Genomic DNA, 19,587 nt, shown 5'->3' on the forward strand with positions numbered 1-19,587 from the left:
CCTAAATTTTCTCTTTCTAATCTGCATGGTTCCTATGTTATGCTTTGTAGCTGAATAAAAACTGAGTTGCCTTTCAGTTTTGCTCACAAATCTTCAACTTTGGACGATTAAGAAAAGAAAGCATTGGGTACTGGGCTAGAAGAAATTGATTTTTGGGGTTTACGAGTGATTAAATTGAAGAAATGGCAGGAAAATGTGTCCTTCTCATAATGTATTTGCATCGCTTAATCCTAGCTACCACATAGATTCTAACTTTCTCCTTGCAATACGAGACAATTTTATTGTTAGACACGAGCATAGAGTGACTGTAAAAGTGATGATGATGGTGATGTATGTGTGTGCCCCTATATAAGAGGAGTTGGAGCTAATTGACGAAATAGACCATACAGTATCGAATGTGTGTCTCGACTAACTTTCAGAGACACTTACTGCAGAATATCACAGAGTATTAGTCAAGTGTACTGATGCTTCATGGTCTTTCTCAAAAAGCGACATTTAATTCGGCTCTAAAATTAGTCAGCTCTAATGACAAATAACCTGTTCACACATTATTGCTTTCGCATAGCATGGTTCTTTGATGGTCAACTATTATCATGTTGACAGCGTATCAAGCAGTCACACACACGACGTGTTGAATTTTGAAACCAGTATGTATTGACGGCATCAGTTTAGTCTTTGTTACAAGCACACAGTAAACACGTATTCATGTATCAAACTGACATACTTCACAATACCATGGAACATGATTATCACTGCATCATGGCGCAACTATAAGTATGATAAAATAAAATACTCCTACATCTGTTATATATCATGCTTATACTGAAATGGACGATAATCTATGACATCCTAAATATTACCCCATGTGTAATGTGCGTTGGACAAATATATTGAACTATAACAACAGCAGCAAACGCGGAAGAATCTTATACAGGAATAGTGTGCGATGGTCTCCACACACACTCTAATAAAAGGTCTACAATGAGAGCGGACATCAGGCCATCAAGCTTACCGAAGCTTTAACGTCGTATTACAGCGTAAACCTTTTTGCTCTTATTCATTGTCGTTATATAACTCGATTTGGCGTTTTTGTCAGGTTGAAAGTTAACTATAAAGTTTGGCTTCCCCCCTGCTTTTGCAAATGCAGGGAAAGCGAGAAATTTATGTTAACTCCGTTAGGTTTTAACAGACTTGTGTTTACTAGCTTATATGGTTTATGCTGAGTGTTTTCGACAATTCCTTTTAAACTGTTATTACAGTCGATGAATATTTATACTCGTTCTCTATTCTGCCTTTTATCTTTCACCTACAGGAGTCAACAGCGTCTGGGAATGATGACTACAAGACGAGTATTAGCCCTACTTGGGATAGTTTCTATCACCATCCACTGTATTGGTAGATATGAACATCATATATATACATTATATACGTATACATGTACATATGCATAGATGAATATTCATGAATGACTTAACAGCGGACTTTATCTTTTTATCAGAAGTCTTGTCATCTATTATTCTTATATAATTATTTTTCTTCTATGGGTTTCTCAAAAATACCTTTGTACCTCGCTTTAAAGATCAGAGACAGAAAATCGCACGAGACAGTGTTTTGTCGCTTATGTCTTCATTGTTTTCTTTGTGTGTGTGTGTGTGTGTGTACAACCAGAATACTGTAATTACAGCCAGCTCCTGAGAAAATGAACTGGAGTGATGAATTCAAGACGAGGTGAATATTGTTTTACTTCCATCGAGTTGCATTATTCTGTTTCTATTCTATCTTTATTGGTTTATGTAGGTGGAACCAGCGTGACTCTCAATGTACCAAACCCGCTGACACCAAACCAGGAAGTTACATCCGTTTGTACAGCCGATAAAGTCTTAGGCTCAGAACACGTGATCTGGTACTTAAATGGCGTACAGATTACCGATGGCGTACAATCATCCAGTTCTGTGAATAGCATGATCAACTATGTCTATAATCTAGAGGGTCTGAAAGAACATTTGGAAAAACATTCTGAATATCTTGAAGTGTTCAGATAGATTGATTTTGATAAGCATAATCTTGAGATTCATCAAATGCTGCCATAGCTTTTGGTCTTTTTATGATATTCTTGAAAAACTGAGTGGATTTCGGTACAATTTTCTGCCAGTCTTCGCGCCTTCTTTTCCTGGCATCTTGCCCATAATGACATTGTCACATCAACCTTCAAACTTGTGACGTCAGATGGGGAGTGGGAGTTCCTTCACAAGGACATTCAAGCTGTAAGAAATAAGACAGAATATGTTTTCGTTTTCGTATTGGAGACAAATCAATGAAACGAAATAATCTCCATCAATGTTGATGTCTTTGAAAGGGCTATTTGTCAGATTCTAGCGTCCTTTCCTCCAACATTAGCCAAAATTCTGCAACACTGTAATTATAAAGTAACAGTAGACATTAATTGTCTCCTTCCTTTTCTTTGATATTACTAACCATAATAATGAATATGCGTTAATAACTAATATTTGACCTTTTTAATCCATAGCTTAACATCTTCTAGAAGTTTTCTTTTTTTCTTTTTTTACTTCAGTGAAGTTTTGCAATAGTTATTGTGGAGAAGCCTTTAACCCGTGCGCTCCCTTTCATTTTGTTCACGACCTTCGATGAAACGACAACAACAACAAACAAAGAATAAAACAATACAATACACCTCCCCTTTTCATACAAACACACACACACAAATAAACGCACACACATATAAGATTCAAGATTTAAGATTTATTCATTTTTATTTCCATGAAATAAACAGAGAAATTATAATGTGTATATATATATATATATATATATATATATATAAGCGGAACATTCATTATTTGTAATAATTACAAAAATTACATTGACAAAATTCGTGTGAAAATGAGTAATGAATAAATGAAGAAGACACAATTGTATTTGTATTTGTATTGTATTGTGTAAAGGATGGATATTATGGGACCCTAAGAAAGTACAGAGCAGCGAAAAATGAATTAACGAAGCTACAAATCAATGCTAACTGACGTGATATTAAATTGGGAAGGAGAAAAAAAGAAGAAAAAAATGAAACTACACACACACGCACACACACACACACGCACAAACACACAAGCACACAAACACACATACATACAACCACAGTAAACTATGAAAAATCAAATCCACCAAAAAAAGTTATTTCTCTTATCTATTCTTCAAAAGCAGAAAAATAAAGCAATCTTTACATACATATTAAGATGTGGAAATCTCGTACAAGGTAATGTGTCATGCCAAATCGATTCCCAATCGCATTGACGCTTACAAAGTAATAACATCTGCAACGATTGATATGATGTTTGAAATACAAACGATCTTTTACCCAAAGAGATGGAATTCTGACCTTTGGTATATTACGTCATTAAGATAGAAACTGAACGAAAAATATGGTTAAATGTTGAAAATCTTATGTTCAATAAATAGAAAAAGTTTTAATGCTTTGATGACGACAATCTCTTTTTATGATATACGGTACGCCCTACAAACTTAGGTGACATCGCTGGTAAAATGTACATTAAAATACCAACGATTGATATCCTGTAGGCGATATATAGCTAAATTTACGAAAGAAAAAACAAATGCAATGCACTTATGACCCCCGTCCCCCTCCCCCCCCAAAAAAAAAACAAAACAAAACAAAAACATATATTCCCGGAAAGAGTTAGAATTTCAAACACTATCATGATTAATATATTTCTAAATTGTTTATGAATATATGTGCTGAGGTATTAACCCCTTAAAACTTGTGATGTTAATTTCTGTTTCTTGTAATAAGATTTGTTACATCGAAGATTTTGACTATAAATGGGATCGACTAAAGTCATCGTGCAGAAAACATCTGAAAAAAAATATAAATCTCAAGGTGGAGCCAAACAAATGCATTCATAACGTCAACATTAATCCCTCAGTCCAATCCCTCGATAATATCTGGGATACCCTTAGAGAAGGTGATGATTCATAATTATGGAATATCCGCCCCTTTTCCGATTCCAAACATTGGGTCTTTACGATGCACAGTTTTGTGTGACGGAAGTGAACTCTCACCCAGATACATCACCTCACTGGTTCAAATTTAATTTACGGTATTGCGATGGAGTAATACCCTTCGAAAAATACATGAAATCTGTCAGAGATATCCCTGACAAGTTAATGCTTAAATATCGAAACGAAGTTTTCTGTCGGCAAAACAGAAAACACGAAAATCCAGAGCTCTCTACCTCGATTTGAGGAAAGTCTTCGAGGGCAGAAATTTTGTTCCCTCATCGGAATCTCTATGCAGTATAGAGGGGACGATGTGAATTTAAAATATGAGTAAAGTCGACTACATTTTTTCATTTACTTTCCGACTACAACCAAACTCACATAAAACAAAATGTTTACCTGACATGAAAACCTTAAAGTAGTTGAAACGCAATACTTTCCAGTACACTAAAGATTGATTTTTCTTCCACCCACATTGTGTAGTCTCTATGTGTCCATCATTGCACTGGATGATTACTCGCAGAAGATGCGCTTATGCCAACGCGAGATGCATCCTAATATTTCCGATCACAGCTTCAGAACACGAATGTCATAATCTGGAAGCATGTTGCACGGTACAGTGTTCAAGACTTCATATAAGAAGCATCTCCACTAATTAGTAAACTACACACCAAACACGTTAAAATGACTTTCTCTTCTTTAATTCGATAATTTTTGACAGAGGAACAAAATGCGACGGAAATGAACATTGACTTCATGCCAGTAGAAGGTGACATAATTGGCTTCTATTCAGGTAACGAACTCGCAATTCATCCCGGAGTGCCGCAGAGAGTATACGGTACACGTATAAGATAACTTTGGTAAAAAATGGGTTTGATATTAATTAGAATTGCTGTGAAATCTTCAGATTTTACATGACATGCGACCAAGGTTTAGTCAGGAGTTAGAAGACTGAACAACTTTCAGGAACATCGGACTACCTAAGGGTACCTAGGATGGAATGAAGACATTTTTGTTTTTATCAAAATCGCTATGCAATCATCATCTCACGTGACACGAAACATTAAGAAACCAGGAAAACTACAACCGTCGAGACAGGATGTTTGTGTAAGAAATAAACTGGACTTGATCACCGTTTAGAACTCAACGTTTTTCGTCATGCTTTTAACGTTACCAGATGCTGTCCGTAAATTACGCATGAATTTCGGGCGTGATTTCGTTACTGTGGCTAAGCAAAGTAGACATCAGCTGCTCAGTAAGTACAATAACCCTGAGCGAATTGGTGAAGGCGTCCCTATCTAAGAGTGGTTGATATGAAATCCATCTCTTTGCAGCTGAAAACAATGAAATATCTCACATTTTTATGTCTTTACTGTGGTCAATCTTCACACAGTACCGTTGAGTTATCTGTTTTCAGTAATATTAGACAGGTTCGTAACCGTTTTCTATGATATCTCGTTCTGTTCGTACAAGCAAACAATGGAATACTACTATGCTACTTTATAGTTGTATAAAATGAAATACCGACTTGTTTGAGCTAACAAAAACACATAAACTTTGACATGAAAACCATGTAAAGCAAGGACAAATATCGCCATATATCAACACGGAGCCAAAAGAAGATAATGTTGTCGTATCAGCGTACTCTCTAAAGCTACCTAGCGACGCCGATTAATCTTTTCATTTAAGACTTTTGGGATTTTAAAAAAGTATGACAGAAAGATGATAGCATCTATTTTGTAATTCTTACACCTCAAGTCGGGTAAAGACTAATGGGAATTATAAAACAGAATAAATATATTCAAAATGAGGAGGTATTTTCCTGCTCTACGACCCCATAGGTTTACGTGTAAGTAATGTCTCAATTCAAAATCCTAGCACTACTCATTCTGTTGAACTTACAATCATAGCCGGATATTTTTGTCCATTTTCTAAATGAAGGCAATATCACCGATGCCTTTCAATTATATCACTACGAACTTGCTGCACGAATAGGACACACACCTACAATCATTTCAGTCATATTTATGGACTTGTTATCAATCTAAATGGTAATAATTCATTGATGACGCAACTCACTATGTTTCAGACACATTTCCTCAATAACATTGATCTGTGAGAGTCTAACTAATTGCATAATTGTTGACCTCTGTCTTTCGTGTTCTTACACATTCGCCGTTTATCTGTTTTTTAATATTAACGACGGAAGTGAAAATATTCCCTCAATGTGATCCTATGTACAATAATTCCTCATAATGATGCAGAGAAAAATTGCAAAATGAAAACGAGGTTGTAATGTAACATATCAATTCCCAGAAGATAAAGCTGAAACTTTATGGATAAATAGTTGATCTTATTGCTACAATATTTGAGCGGGAAAAGGATAAAAGAACAAGGAGTGAAAAACACTGACTCTGCAGATAGCCACAGTCGCTCAGCGGCAAACTTAGTTTTGAGACCTACCGATTCAGAGGAAGTCACTGCTCGAGGCCGTGCGATGGTAGAACTGGTGAGTATCAGCGAAAAATATGGATTCGTTCCTGCTAACCCGAACTAACACACAAGCGAATGGGTAGATCACAGATCTTTGCGCGTTTCTCAAACCGTGGAAGTTCTGATCGTGTGTTTGTATGTCTAGGATCTGTTCCACCAATTCACGCTACAAAGCACGAGGTATTACAAGCTAAAAGGGTAAGATATTGACTTGCGGTTTTTTTCTTTCTTTACTTATCAAGGTAATGATGAGATTGAGATCTCAAATTAAGTTCATTTTAGTAAAGTTATTTCAACACCTCACATTCTACAGGGCTTTTCTTTGTCAGGGTGCGTGAAGCTTCTCTTTAATCTACTCGGATAATTTAGTATATCAGGGTGGTGCCACCTCCTGATGAGTATATCCAGATAGGCCTCGGTCCACATTTTGACAGAAGATCTCATCGCATATCACACTTCATTGCATTAGATTACCGTCCAAATCCATGAACTTTCCGCTGTTGAGAAATTTTCAATCCACATTATCCCAGCCCTACTGTAACGTGTTTTCCTTGAAAGTGTCGTCCTTTGCGATGCTATTTAAAGAAAGTGAATGTCAAGATTTGATTTAGATCCACTGTTTGTTAGTGTAAACCAGTGTTTCTCAATAGATTCATTTTGATATCACTTGTAACATTTCGGTAGTCTTGTTGATACGAGTATGAATCAAAAGTCTAACTATTTCTTGTTTCACATTATATGCAATTCGAAATATATATATTGAAGAGTCACAATTTTGTAGATTTCAGAATGTGAGCCGAGAATGTATAGAATGCGTCTTGAATTTCGCATAATATCACAGCTGGTCGTGCATAATATGATGATAATTCACTTTTAGTTGCGCCAAAGAATCTGAAATTCTACTCAGTTTTCTCGTGTTTGTTTTTTCCCCACGTTTCAGTGAGACTTGCTGATGGGGCTGACGAACATGAAGGGCGAGTGGAGATATTCTGTGACGGAGTTTGGGGCACAGCATGTGACACTGGTTGGAATATGAACGCAGCTCACGCTGTGTGTAGACAGCTTGGGTACTCGGGGGCTGCATCGGTCCATTCCAATGCTCACTTCGGAGAAGGATCGGGCCCTGTTTGGTTAGACGATGCTATTACCTGCCCCACTGGGGATAAAAACTCCCTCTCAGAGTGCGGTCGATTGCCATGGGGATGCGCTGATTTGACCGGTTGTGGACATAGCAAGGACGTAGGCGTACGATGTGATGGAGAACGTGAGTCAATTCCAATTATATCAAAATAGTCTTTGGTTGTTGTTTTTTGTTATCAATAGTGTTGGTGTTTTTCTTCTTCTTCTTTTTTTTTTGCCAGTGTGCACACTAGTCTCATCAGCTGTGATTATCTAAAACATTAAGGTGTTAATCGTACTGAGTATCGTACAAAAGTGTACCATTTCTGACTTGATAATTTGGTTTCAATCAGTAATACATACAGTATGATTGATCGATGTCACGTTGATGAAATCATTTTAGTTGTTGCAGTGGCGTATCTAGGGGGGGGGCAAGGGGGGCACGTGCCCCGGGCGCCACTCCTTGGGGGCGCAAAAAACGGGGAAAAAAGCGAAGAAAAGAAGAAAAAAGAAAAAAAAAACGAAGAAGAAGAAGAAAAGAAAAAAGAAGAAAGAAAAAAACTCGCCCGGAAGGGGGGGGGGGGGGGGGAAGGGAGAATGGTGGGGGGGGGGGCAGAAAACCAAATCAAACAAGATAAAAACAAAACATGATGATGACGCGGACAAAATGACAATGTTTATTGTGTTCACACAAGAATTCCATGTTCCGTAAGCTGAAATACAAAAATTTTCGGTCGCCAAATATGTATAAAAATGTATAAAAAAGAAGGTATGAACAAAACTTGATGATGACGCGGACAAAATGTCAATGTCTATTGTGTTCACACATGTCATTTAATATTTAGCAGGCAAAATGTTTCACTGAGCAGCGGCTGCAATTTCTTTCTTTCTGAAGCGATCGCCAATTGGATCAAAAGGCGCCAACGGTTTCGAACATACGGGGGGGGGGCGCAAAAACACCCCAAATCAAACAAAATAAGAACAAAACGCAATGATGACGGGGAAATATACAAATTTCGGCTCACTCGCTCGTACTATTAGAGTATTTTTTCAAGTCCTCAGTTTGGTGGTATAAATCGTTATCTATAAGGCCGTCACTATATCTTGATTAGAATTGTAAGATTTAATGAGCAAAAAATGACAAGAGTTCCATGTTTAGTAAGCTGAAATATAAAAATTTTCGGCTCGCTCGCTGCGCTCGCTCGCCAAAATTTATCAAAAAAAGGAAAAAGAAGATAACAAAACGTGACGCTGACGCGGACAAAATGACAATGTCTATTGTGCTCACACATGTCATTTAATATTTAGCAGGCAAAATGTTTCACTGAGCAGCGGCTGCAATTTCTTTCGTTCTGAAGGCGATCGCCGATTGGATCAACGGTTTCGAACACTACGGGGGGGGGGCGCAAAAAAAAACAAATCAAAAAAGATAAGAACAAAACGTAATGATGACGCGGAAATATACAAACTTCGGCTTCAGTTTGTTGGTATAAATCGTTATCTATAAGGTCGTCACTATATCTTGATTAGAATTGTAAGATTTAATAAGCAAAAAATGACAAGAATTCCATGTTTTGTAAGCTGAAATACAGAAACTTTCGGCTCGCTCGCTGCGCTCGCTCGCCAAAATTTATATATATATATAAAAAAGAGAGATAAGAACAAAACGTGACGATGACGCAGAAATATACAAATTTCGGCTCACTCGCGCGCACTAATTTAGAGTATTTTTTTAAGTCCTCAGTTTGTTGGTATAAATTGTTATCTATAAGGCCGTCACTATATCTTGATTAGAATTGTAAGATTTGATAAGCAAAAAATGGCAAGAATTCCATGTTTTGTAAGCTGAAATACAAAAATTTTCGGCTCGCTCGCTGCGCTCGCTCCCCAAAATTTATCAAAATTCGCTGCATTTAAATCACCCTCAAAAGACCACCTTTTAAGTGCTTGAAAAAAAGCATATCATGTAGACTTTGTTTAAAATCCCTACCGGGATGGGGTTGGGGTTGAACACTTTTTCAGAAATTAGGGGCGCAATTTTCGCGCTTGCCCCGGGCGCCGTTTCCCCTAGATACGCCACTGAGTTGTTGATACTTGTAGCCTACCTTATTTGAACTAGGTCCCCTACTTAAGTTGTAATTGTAATGGAGCTCATATCAGATAAGATCTTCATAAAGCGATAAATTCTTACAAAAATTGACTGACCTATGAATATTTCAATCAGAATTGTTTTTGATCTTCCAAAACGTGACATTACGCTAAGTACTGTTATTCTAACACAGAGAGTGTTTAATATAATTTTTCCAGCCCAATTTCATCAGATTTGCATTCGATTTAACGATGCGATCATTCAAGTTCGAGCGAATTTGTATGATCATCAAGATCAACATTCAAAGGCTATCTAATTCATTCAGTTTGATTTCGTCAGCATTCTTTCTCATGATTTCCTCACATGAACGTGTAAAAAGCGCGTTCAAATCCAGATTGCACAAGAAACGCATTTAAATTCGCATCAGCAAAAAGGCAAATATTTTACAGCATTTTTAGGCAGTGTTTTTCGTTACTGTTATACATAGTTTTGGATGACACTCCTTTAGAAAGAGTTTCATATTTTAAATTCCTTGGTGTTATTGTAGATGAGAAACTTTTTTGAAAATTGCATATTGATTTTATTTGTAATATAAATTCACGTAATATAGGCGTTATCAATAGAATAAAACTGTGTTTCCCTAAAAAATCATTACTTATGTCACACTCCTCATTGATATTGCCCTACCTTAATCATGGAGTTTTAGTTTGGTGCAACACGCACCAAAATTTGTTGGATAGGTGTTCCTTTTGCAAAAGAAAGCTCTTCGTGGCATTTGTTATTCTCCCATACGTTCTCATACAGATGCACTGTTTGCTTCTAATAAGCTGTTAAAATTTAGAAATTTGTTTTTATTTAATTTAGGAAAATTTATGTATATGTATAACAATAACTCTCTTCCTGATGTTTTTTATTCCATGTTCCTAAAAAATCAGTCATTTCATGAATATCCAACTCGACGTTCTAATGAATATCATTTACCTCTTTTTCGTACGATTTTAGCCAAGAACACATTTGTCTTTACTGGCCCGATTTATTGGAATTCTCTGCATGCCGATATTAAAAATGCCCCCTCTATATACTCATTCAAAAGGAAACTTAAATTTGTTCTATTGCAATCTTATAATTCTACTGAATTGAATTAACCAGCTGTTATAACTCTTTATCTTAGAACCTTCGTTTTCATGTATTGATTGCTACATATACTTTAGCTCCTGTCATTATACTCATATAAGGCTAGGATATTTCTCCGATTATACATTGTTCTTTCTCGCGTCACTTTTTCTCACTCTTTCGACATACTTCTTACGAGATCGCTGTCTCTGCTGAACGTTTTTGTCTGTTCTGTTCTTTTCTGCTATGTTAGCTTTGCCTCATTTTGTCTCGTCTCGTAGTCAACTCTCCGTTGTACTGTTACTCCTATTCCAGTCTGGTTTCATGTTTATTCGTGTGTATTATATCTGTCTGTTATTGTTGACCTCTCTTTCTAGTGGGCTTCCAGACTTTTACTTACCAGGCTCACAACTGATGTTTTTCCTCTGAGGGGCCCACATCCTACAAGCTTTTGTCTTTTTAGTGGGTCCCTCCATTTTTCGAATTTTATACTGTTTCCTTACTTCTAATCACTTGAGTTTTATAATAATGTATAATTATTGTAAGGTGGTACAATCATTGTACATTCTTTTCATCTTACATAGTTTTATGCACCTTATTTTCTGTTACCAAAAAAGTGATGTCTATATGTTCTTGTCGAAAAATAAAATAAATATTGAATTGAATTGAATTGCTTATACGTTCTATGAAGCAACTCATCTGTTTGAACAAATAATGCAAACTTAAAAGGGATGGCTAGTAACTGATCAGTGGGAATCAGTGGGAATGCTGGGGGATGATTGTTCCATTTCTTGTGAGATTCATTTAAGAGTACATTATATATCTATTGTTTTGTGAAAATTATTTGCTTCAGAATGGTCTCATATTCAGGTAATGTGCAGTTTAATGTTTCCAGGCTAGCATGCCTGTACAGTGACGGGGCATTAAACTGCACATTACTTGAATATGAGACCGTTCTGAAGCAAATAATGTCCACTCAACAATAGATATATAATGAAATTTTAAATGAATCCCTTAAGAATTGAACCAACCATCTCCCAGCATTCCCACTAATCACTTACTAGCCATCCCCTTTAAAGGAGACCTCCGGATGATTTTCAGATTTTTACATTTGAACAACTATAAATCAGTTATACTGAGGACAGAGTTTCAGAATTTCTGATAATAGGGATAAAGAATAAGAATATTGTCAAAATTTAGAACAAATTGCAATGAACAAGGATGATGACATGGAAGAGTCACCATAAGAATGCATGACTTGAGGCTCAATGAAGCAGAACAAAAGAAGAAGGCATGCATAGATTATACACAGGTGAACTCGCAAGTAAGCGGTATCGTAATTGAATTACACTGCTACATTTCTGAAATATGTGAACCTCCTATGTCATCATCCTTGTTCAGTGTAATTTGTTTAAGGTTTTTCAAAGTATTGTTTCTCTGCTCAAGAACCAAAATAAATTCCACAAATCTATACATGGAGTTGTCGATTTATGTACTACATGACGTGAAATTATGAACATCGTCTGGAATGCCCCTTTAATGTACTTTGGAATGGGACTTTTGACTTAACAAAAATGTGTGATAAACGGAAATTTGAAAAATTCTTATCTTGTAATGCAGAACAAATACGGATCATACCCTTATTAATTCGCGTTTGATTGCTCACAACGTCCCCTTTCGCCTTAAAAAAAAATCTCAGCTTTCTTAGCTTTATCAGAATTTCCTAAAACTTTCACTGTCCTGGATTTTCCTCTTATTTTCTGCTTTTATTCACACAGCCAATCGTCAGGATGGACTTAATCTTTAACAGTACTGACATTAACATGTGAAATGTCATGCACTGATTCAGTAACGACAACGCATATAACTTCTCTTTTGTTTTCTGAAAGAGCAAAGAAACGCGAATGACAACATTAATTCTGGAAGCAAAAGCTTCACACAAAGTATGTATAATATTGTAAGTTGTGACGCATATGACATAATAAATAGATGAACTCGTTAGTCTATTGGTTCAAAGAGCTTAGCACTGTTATTATGAGACTTGAAGAGATGCGAGGGGTATGATGACCACCGTCCCTCTTTCTCTTGAAATTTAGCAGATGTCTTGTGATAGTGATCAATGTGCTCTCATGATGTTGGGTGTCGAAGACAATTGTACTGTTGTAGAGATGTATTAATTGGTTTTTTTTTTGTGTTTTTATTGTATAACAGGAGATCCTGAAGCTGCGGCCGCAATATTTAGGAACGGAGAGTTGAATGAAGGCCTAAGTTATGGAGTTGATCGCTGGACTTACTACGACATAAACAGTCAACTGACATTCACTCCAACGACAGCCAACAACGGTGACATACTTCAGTGTCACGTGTACGGTGTTGTACGCTCTGCTACTCTGAATGTTACAGGTGAATTTGTCAAATTTGATATTAGTATATAATATCTAGTACACATTGTTTCAACGGCAGTAGACCTAACATCACTGCATTGCACATATTCATGTATACGAATCGCTGAATTCATTTGTTTATATCAACCATATTTTTTATTCTATTAAATGTTTGACTTGTTCTATTGTTAGGATCGACGATTACACTCGAAATAGGTTGTGAGGTTTATCTGTTAAGTGTGAAACTGATAATGTGCGATTACACTTAAAATGATTCAACAGGTGGTGTAACCCCGTCCCCCGCCCAGTCCACCACTCCATGTATCACTCCAAGTCCCGGTACACCCCCAGAAGAGAACATCTTATCCATCGATGCTGTAGAGATTAAAGGCGAGGATAACTTAGTCAATCTGGTCATCTCTTGTCACGTGAACTTCACTGATCAGCCATCCCCGTACCTCCACACCTACACCATTGGGACTGAGAACACAACTCTATCGTCATCAAGCAGCGCCTCAGCCATCCTCTCACCACGCCCCAATGCCTGTATCGAACTAACGTGCTCCGCGACGAACGGGATTGGAACAACCTCAGCCACGCGCACACACTGTCCTCAAGGTAGCTATAGTCTTTATGCAGTCTGGACCAAGTGGTGAGCTATAATATCCCAATGAGGCTGCATGTGTGGGGAGGACACCTCTTTTCAACCCTGAGTTCCCATTACAGAAGCCAAGAGCATAATATCAACCTGAAACGTTTCTGACACTGTATACTATGCCCTGTTGTCAGTTATAGCGGTAACCTTGGTAAACGGCTGCTCTTTGTTTCATTTAACACATGCTTACTGAATGTCTAGATGTCAAGTCAAAGTCCTAGAAAGTTTTATCATTTTTCAAAACCATATCTGACTTCCCTTCCGTCCAGCAAAGTCAATCACATCTTCTATCTTCTATCTTTATTTCCGATTGGTGACCGGTTACTGGTTTGGACATTGATCAATATATAACAATAATCATATCCAACAGATATGCCATCAGAAGGAATCATCAGCGTAGAGTTTGAGACTCAAGAGGATGATGATGATGACGAAATAAGCCTCATCATTATTTGCCACGTGGATCCAGAAGACCAACCCTTTCCACCAATCAACACGTACCTCATTGCAGTCGACGATAGCGTCATTTCCAATTCATCTTCTCCTACGGTGACGATTGACCCTCATCCCAACACATGCATCGATGTCGTGTGTACTGGTATAAATGAATACGGAGAGACTGAAGCAACCAAGACCTACTGTCCCCCACAGACAGGTAGTTATTACGGGTACAAGTCACGAGGTAAACACCCATGAGTCATACTGCCCACGAGTCATACAGCCCGAGAGTTATACAGCTCATGAGTCTTACAAGCGGCCACAATTTACGAGTAGACACTGTGTGAACAAGGCCCTTGACCTCAACAAGGACGATATACATACCCACAAGCTATCGTCCACAAGCTAGGCGCAAGACAAATTTTGCCTAATAGGATAAGTGCCAAACTCGTGGACTGTATGACTCTTAGGCTGTATGATTCGTCGGTGTCTAGCTCGTGAGATGACGCCAATATCATAGCCACAAAGCGCATTTTATAAACAGTAGAGAAAACCTCAACATGAAAAATTATTATTTACAAAATTTGTTTGTTTTTTCATTTATGCGACGTGTCTCCAAAAAAAAGAAGAAAGGGACTAAATCTTTAAGTAGCTTTTGTTTATGTGATTCTACAAAGGTTTCACAGTAATAACCATAATTGATCAACAGCTGCTCTGCAAACTACAGAATTCAAATGGTACTCGTGCGGTTACATGCAGTCAAGCTGTCGACAATGTAACAATATTGTGTCACCATTGACAAGAAAAATACTGCGGCAAACCCCCCAAGTGCTGCAAGTTGTGAACACAATATTTATGGTCCCGGCTATCTGAGTAAAAACTGTAAATAAAAGGAGTGCACGTCACGACACCGACATCCACGAGTCATACAGCCCGTGAGTTGGACACTAGGCAAACAAGGCCCACGAGACCGACACATTAATCCCTGTGTTGTAATGTCGAACTCTTTGGCAGTTGTTACCTAGTGTGGAGCTCATGGGTCTTATTTTCCTAGTGTAACACTCGTGGGCTGTATGACTCATGGACCTTTTTCAAATGTCGAACTCGTGGGCAGTATGAATCGTGTGTGTCGGTCTTGTGGGATAACACGGATAAAAGTGGGTATCTCGTTTGGTTGGAGGCCACGTGACAGGCAACCTGTTGGCGACTCGAGTCTCGCTGGTCGCAGAGAGGTCTGCGAGACGTCTCCTGGAAATGCGCCTCGTCTCTAGGGAGTCGCGCGAGAATCAAACATGTTCGATTTGTTAAAGACCTTTTCCAGTCTTCAGCTGGTCTCGGAGATGTCTACGCGACTCTCATTAGTCGCGGCGTAGTCGCTGAGACTAATTTTGTCCACGAGGTCTCCGAGACGTCTCCGCGACCTTGCCTAGGCCCGCCAACCGGAGAGGTTGCGGTTACGTCGCTGTGACGTCTCCATAACGTCCAGGCTATGAAGTTGTCATTTTTGTTTAAAGACGTTTCAGATGCTTCCTGAAGTCGCCTTCTTGTAATGATCGCATGCCATTTCATGGTCTGTAGATTGGCGCGAGTCGCGGGGACTGATTAGTCGCTGCAGTCTCGGCAAAGTCTCTTCCATTGAGACAGACCCTGTACTCACGTTTCATGTCTCTTTCAGTGTCCTTATGAAATGGAACCTTCAGGGTATTCCTGTTGCATTCACCCATTTTGTCACTATTCGCTCTCATTACAGAACCCGGCCCCGAACAACCTGTTGGCAACATTCTTAGGATCGAGACAACTGAAATCAGAGGTGAATGGAACCTGGAAGCTCTATTCATCACCTGTCATGTTAACATCTCTGACCAGCCTTACCCACATCTCCACACTTACAACATTACAGCTAATGACAACACCTTGTCCTCCTCCAGCTGTGCCTCAGCGATCCTGTCTCCACTCCCCGATGGCTGCATCAATGTCACGTGTTCTGCCACCAACAGAGTTGGAGATACGTTGTCATGGATGAAACATTGCCGAACAAAAATTCCTCCTGGTAAGTTAAAGAAATTGCAAATACGATTACAAAGACATCGTATCGAAATGTGCAAGTTTTGCTAAGTTCAGAGGAAATGCAGTCCTATGTGTTTTGGTAACCATATTACTACTCTAACAATGTATGGCAGATGATGTCATCGGCAGGATTTTGGTTTGGAAGATATATATATATATATATATATATATATATATACATATATATATATATATATATATATATATATATATTTAATTCTTATATTCTTTTGTGTGTAGGCAGATCCAAGTAACCTGAAGAAAAAAAAAGAAGTAGAAAAAAGGTATAAAATATAATTATGGCACATTATGTAGATATTCTTTTGGACACAGAAGTGATGATTATAGGGCATCATAAAAATCAACAAAAGTCAATATACGTTTGCACTGACTAGGTGTGTTACCATTCTTGAAGCAAAGCGTACAGTGTGTATATAAGCCAAAAGGTCATCCCTTCACCAAATCAAGAGGTTAGTGAAGGAAAGTACCACATGTTAACCTTCTCTATCGTTTCTAGCACTATCTCACTACTTTCAAAGTTGTGTGAATGCTAGGGATCAGGGGTATTTCACTTAGAATCTAAGTCAATCTTAAAAGTTAAAACCATGTTATTATACCACTGGTTTCCCTGTAAATGGTTCATCGTCCTTTCATTATCCATTTCATATTGTTATCAAAATTTACTTAAAAATTTCTTTATCAAACATTTTATTTGCATATCAATGGCTGCATGAACAAAGTCTTCAATGTTATTATTTACATATTAAAGAAGCTAGAACACCACTGAAGACACACGCAGCATGTCATGATTTTAAGTCGATCTTAACATTTAAGATAGGCTAAGATTCCTTCTGAAATACAACAAGAAATCTTCTAGTCACTCCACAAAGTCAGGAAAAAGAAGACGATAAGCACAGATTACAGAAACACGAGAGGGCGCTCTAGAGCTTTGATTGACAGCTACAAACCCCTAATGTGCATCTTTTTATCCATTGTCGTCAAGTGTTGAGCCAAGCAATTTCAGTCCAGTGTGTGTTCGAGGTTACCATTAATTTGGAACAACGTAATTAGTCTGAACAGCGCAATAGCATGTATTTTTTGTGTTTCTCTGCATATTTTTTTTTTTTTAACCTGCAACGTTTTGGCTGAATGTATCGTATCTTTATTGAGACAGGAAAAGACATAATGGACAAAAAATATATTTCAGCAAAAATGTATCTTTACGCTCGTGTAACGAATTATTCCTAGACAGCGTTTAATTGGTGGTAATTTGTTCTGAATAAATAAACAAATAAAAATATGAACAAACAAAAAACAAAAACGAGTTTTCAAACACACACCACTATTGAAATGAAGGTAAAATAATTCAGGAATGATCAAGCGCTACCGTTGTCCATATCATTAATCAATGGTGCTTTATTGACAGGGGGTCCCATAGCTAGCCCTTTTCAAGGGTTCCTTCAGAAATCGTCGACCACGTACGTTCTTCTCATCGTCATTTTCATCCTCTCCATCATCACCTGTCTCACTGTCCTCATGAAGAGAAAGATTGTCTACTGATTGAGGTGAGTATAATAATTCACATGGCGTAGCATATACAGTATTCAAGCTTTGACAGAGTAACCAATTAAAGGACAAGTCCACCTTCATATACATAAGGATTGAGAGAATGCAACCATAGTAGTAGAACACATCAGTGAAAGTTTGAGGAAAATTGGACAATCCGTTCAAAAGTTACGAATATTTTTAAGTATCTGCGCAGTCACTGCTGGAAGAGAAGACTACTACAGTGTATGATGTCATATGCGTACAACAATATAAGGAAAATAAAAAGAGAATTTCACAAAACTTTACTTTTTGAATAAAGTGCACATTTCTTCGACTTGCTACTGACGTATGTTAAGGGTAATATTATTCCCCCCGCCTTCTGAAAGAGAGAAGTCGAGTGTTCTTTTGTTATGCGAGAAAAATGGAAATATGTTGAATTTTCTTTATTCTTTCTTTATATCGTTGTACTCATGTGACATCACAAGCTCTAGTAGTCTTTTCATCCAGCCGTGACTGAGCAGAAACTTCAAAAATTCATAAATTTTGAACGGATTGTCTGATTTTGTTCAAACTCTCACTGATGTGTTCTACTAATATTGCTGCATTCACTCAACCCACATGTCAATGAAGGTGAACTTGTCCTTTAAAAAAGTGGCATGCTTTAGCATTTTCAATTACTACTTGTTACCATGTAACCACATTATGAAAACACGAAACTCGGTACTATTGCAATTTCGTATATTAAATCTTAGTTTTTCATTTGTTTTCTTTTGTCAACATTACAGTACCATCTCAGTGTACACGTACTTGGTAAGAAATCCTCATACTCCAAGATGACATCGTTTATCAAAAGAAATGAGAATATAATTTTTTTATCGCAAAAAATACACTTGCTGGTTTGACATGCTGTGTTTTACGTAAATTTGGTAAAGGCACTGATTAACACGCCGAGCTTCAAATGTTGCTACAAATATATTATACCATCGTTGAAATATTGAATTGAATCTTCTCGCATGGAGAAAAAACTGATGAATACACTATGTCCTTCCTTTTCTGATTCATTATGATTTCTCATAAGCGTTATTCTCTGCCTTCCTTGCTCCACTCTTTCTTTGGGCATGATTTCCTCTAATAATGTGCTTTGATTTCTTTGGCAACTATTATAAATATCATTTTGGATATTCTTTCTGCAGGCATGCAACACAGCGAAGGTCAACACGAGGGAATGTTTTCGACGTACCTTATGGCAATAATTTTTCCTCCGATTGAAGAATCATAATTGGCATATTTTGTGTATAACCTAGTTGTGAAATCATTCATCCACAGTTTCCGAAATAGAGTTATTGCCTAATACGTCATTGGAAGAGACTTGAAGCGAAATGAACAGCATGATTTAAAAGCATAAGTAGTCAGAGAAAGAATGAAACACAACAGTCAGACAGTCGTTAATTTTACTATTGTAATTATAGATAAATTCTATACCTTGTAATGATTTTATGTACACTCTCCCTGATAATGATATAAACATCTATTATATCTTGCAGACTTCCATTTTAAATATTGCTGTTTGCTTGCTATCCACTCACTCAGTGGCAAGATTTATACCGTGTTTATGACAGTTCATCTTATATGTTGCAACATTACTTGGG

At 37.4% G+C, this 19,587-nt stretch overlaps 1 protein-coding gene across 1 annotated transcript; it reads left to right on the top strand.

The window, feature by feature from the left end:
• Positions 1-4,773: 4,773 nt before the first annotated feature.
• On the top strand, positions 4,774-17,951 carry LOC139736470 (uncharacterized). The gene is made up of 7 exons (XM_071647221.1): positions 4,774-4,825; positions 7,466-7,789; positions 13,058-13,249; positions 13,513-13,848; positions 14,256-14,540; positions 16,074-16,373; positions 17,817-17,951. Exons 1-7 carry the CDS (start codon positions 4,774-4,776, stop codon positions 17,948-17,950), a joined length of 1,623 nt encoding a protein of 540 aa, XP_071503322.1. The 3' UTR covers position 17,951.
• Positions 17,952-19,587: the final 1,636 nt, after the last annotated feature.

The sequence above is a fragment of the Diadema antillarum genome, unplaced genomic scaffold (assembly GCF_040938485.1).
Source record: "Diadema antillarum isolate AM-2024a unplaced genomic scaffold, OU_Dant_1.0 seq00000649_RagTag, whole genome shotgun sequence".
In the NCBI taxonomy this organism is placed as follows: Eukaryota; Metazoa; Echinodermata; class Echinoidea; order Diadematoida; family Diadematidae; genus Diadema; species Diadema antillarum.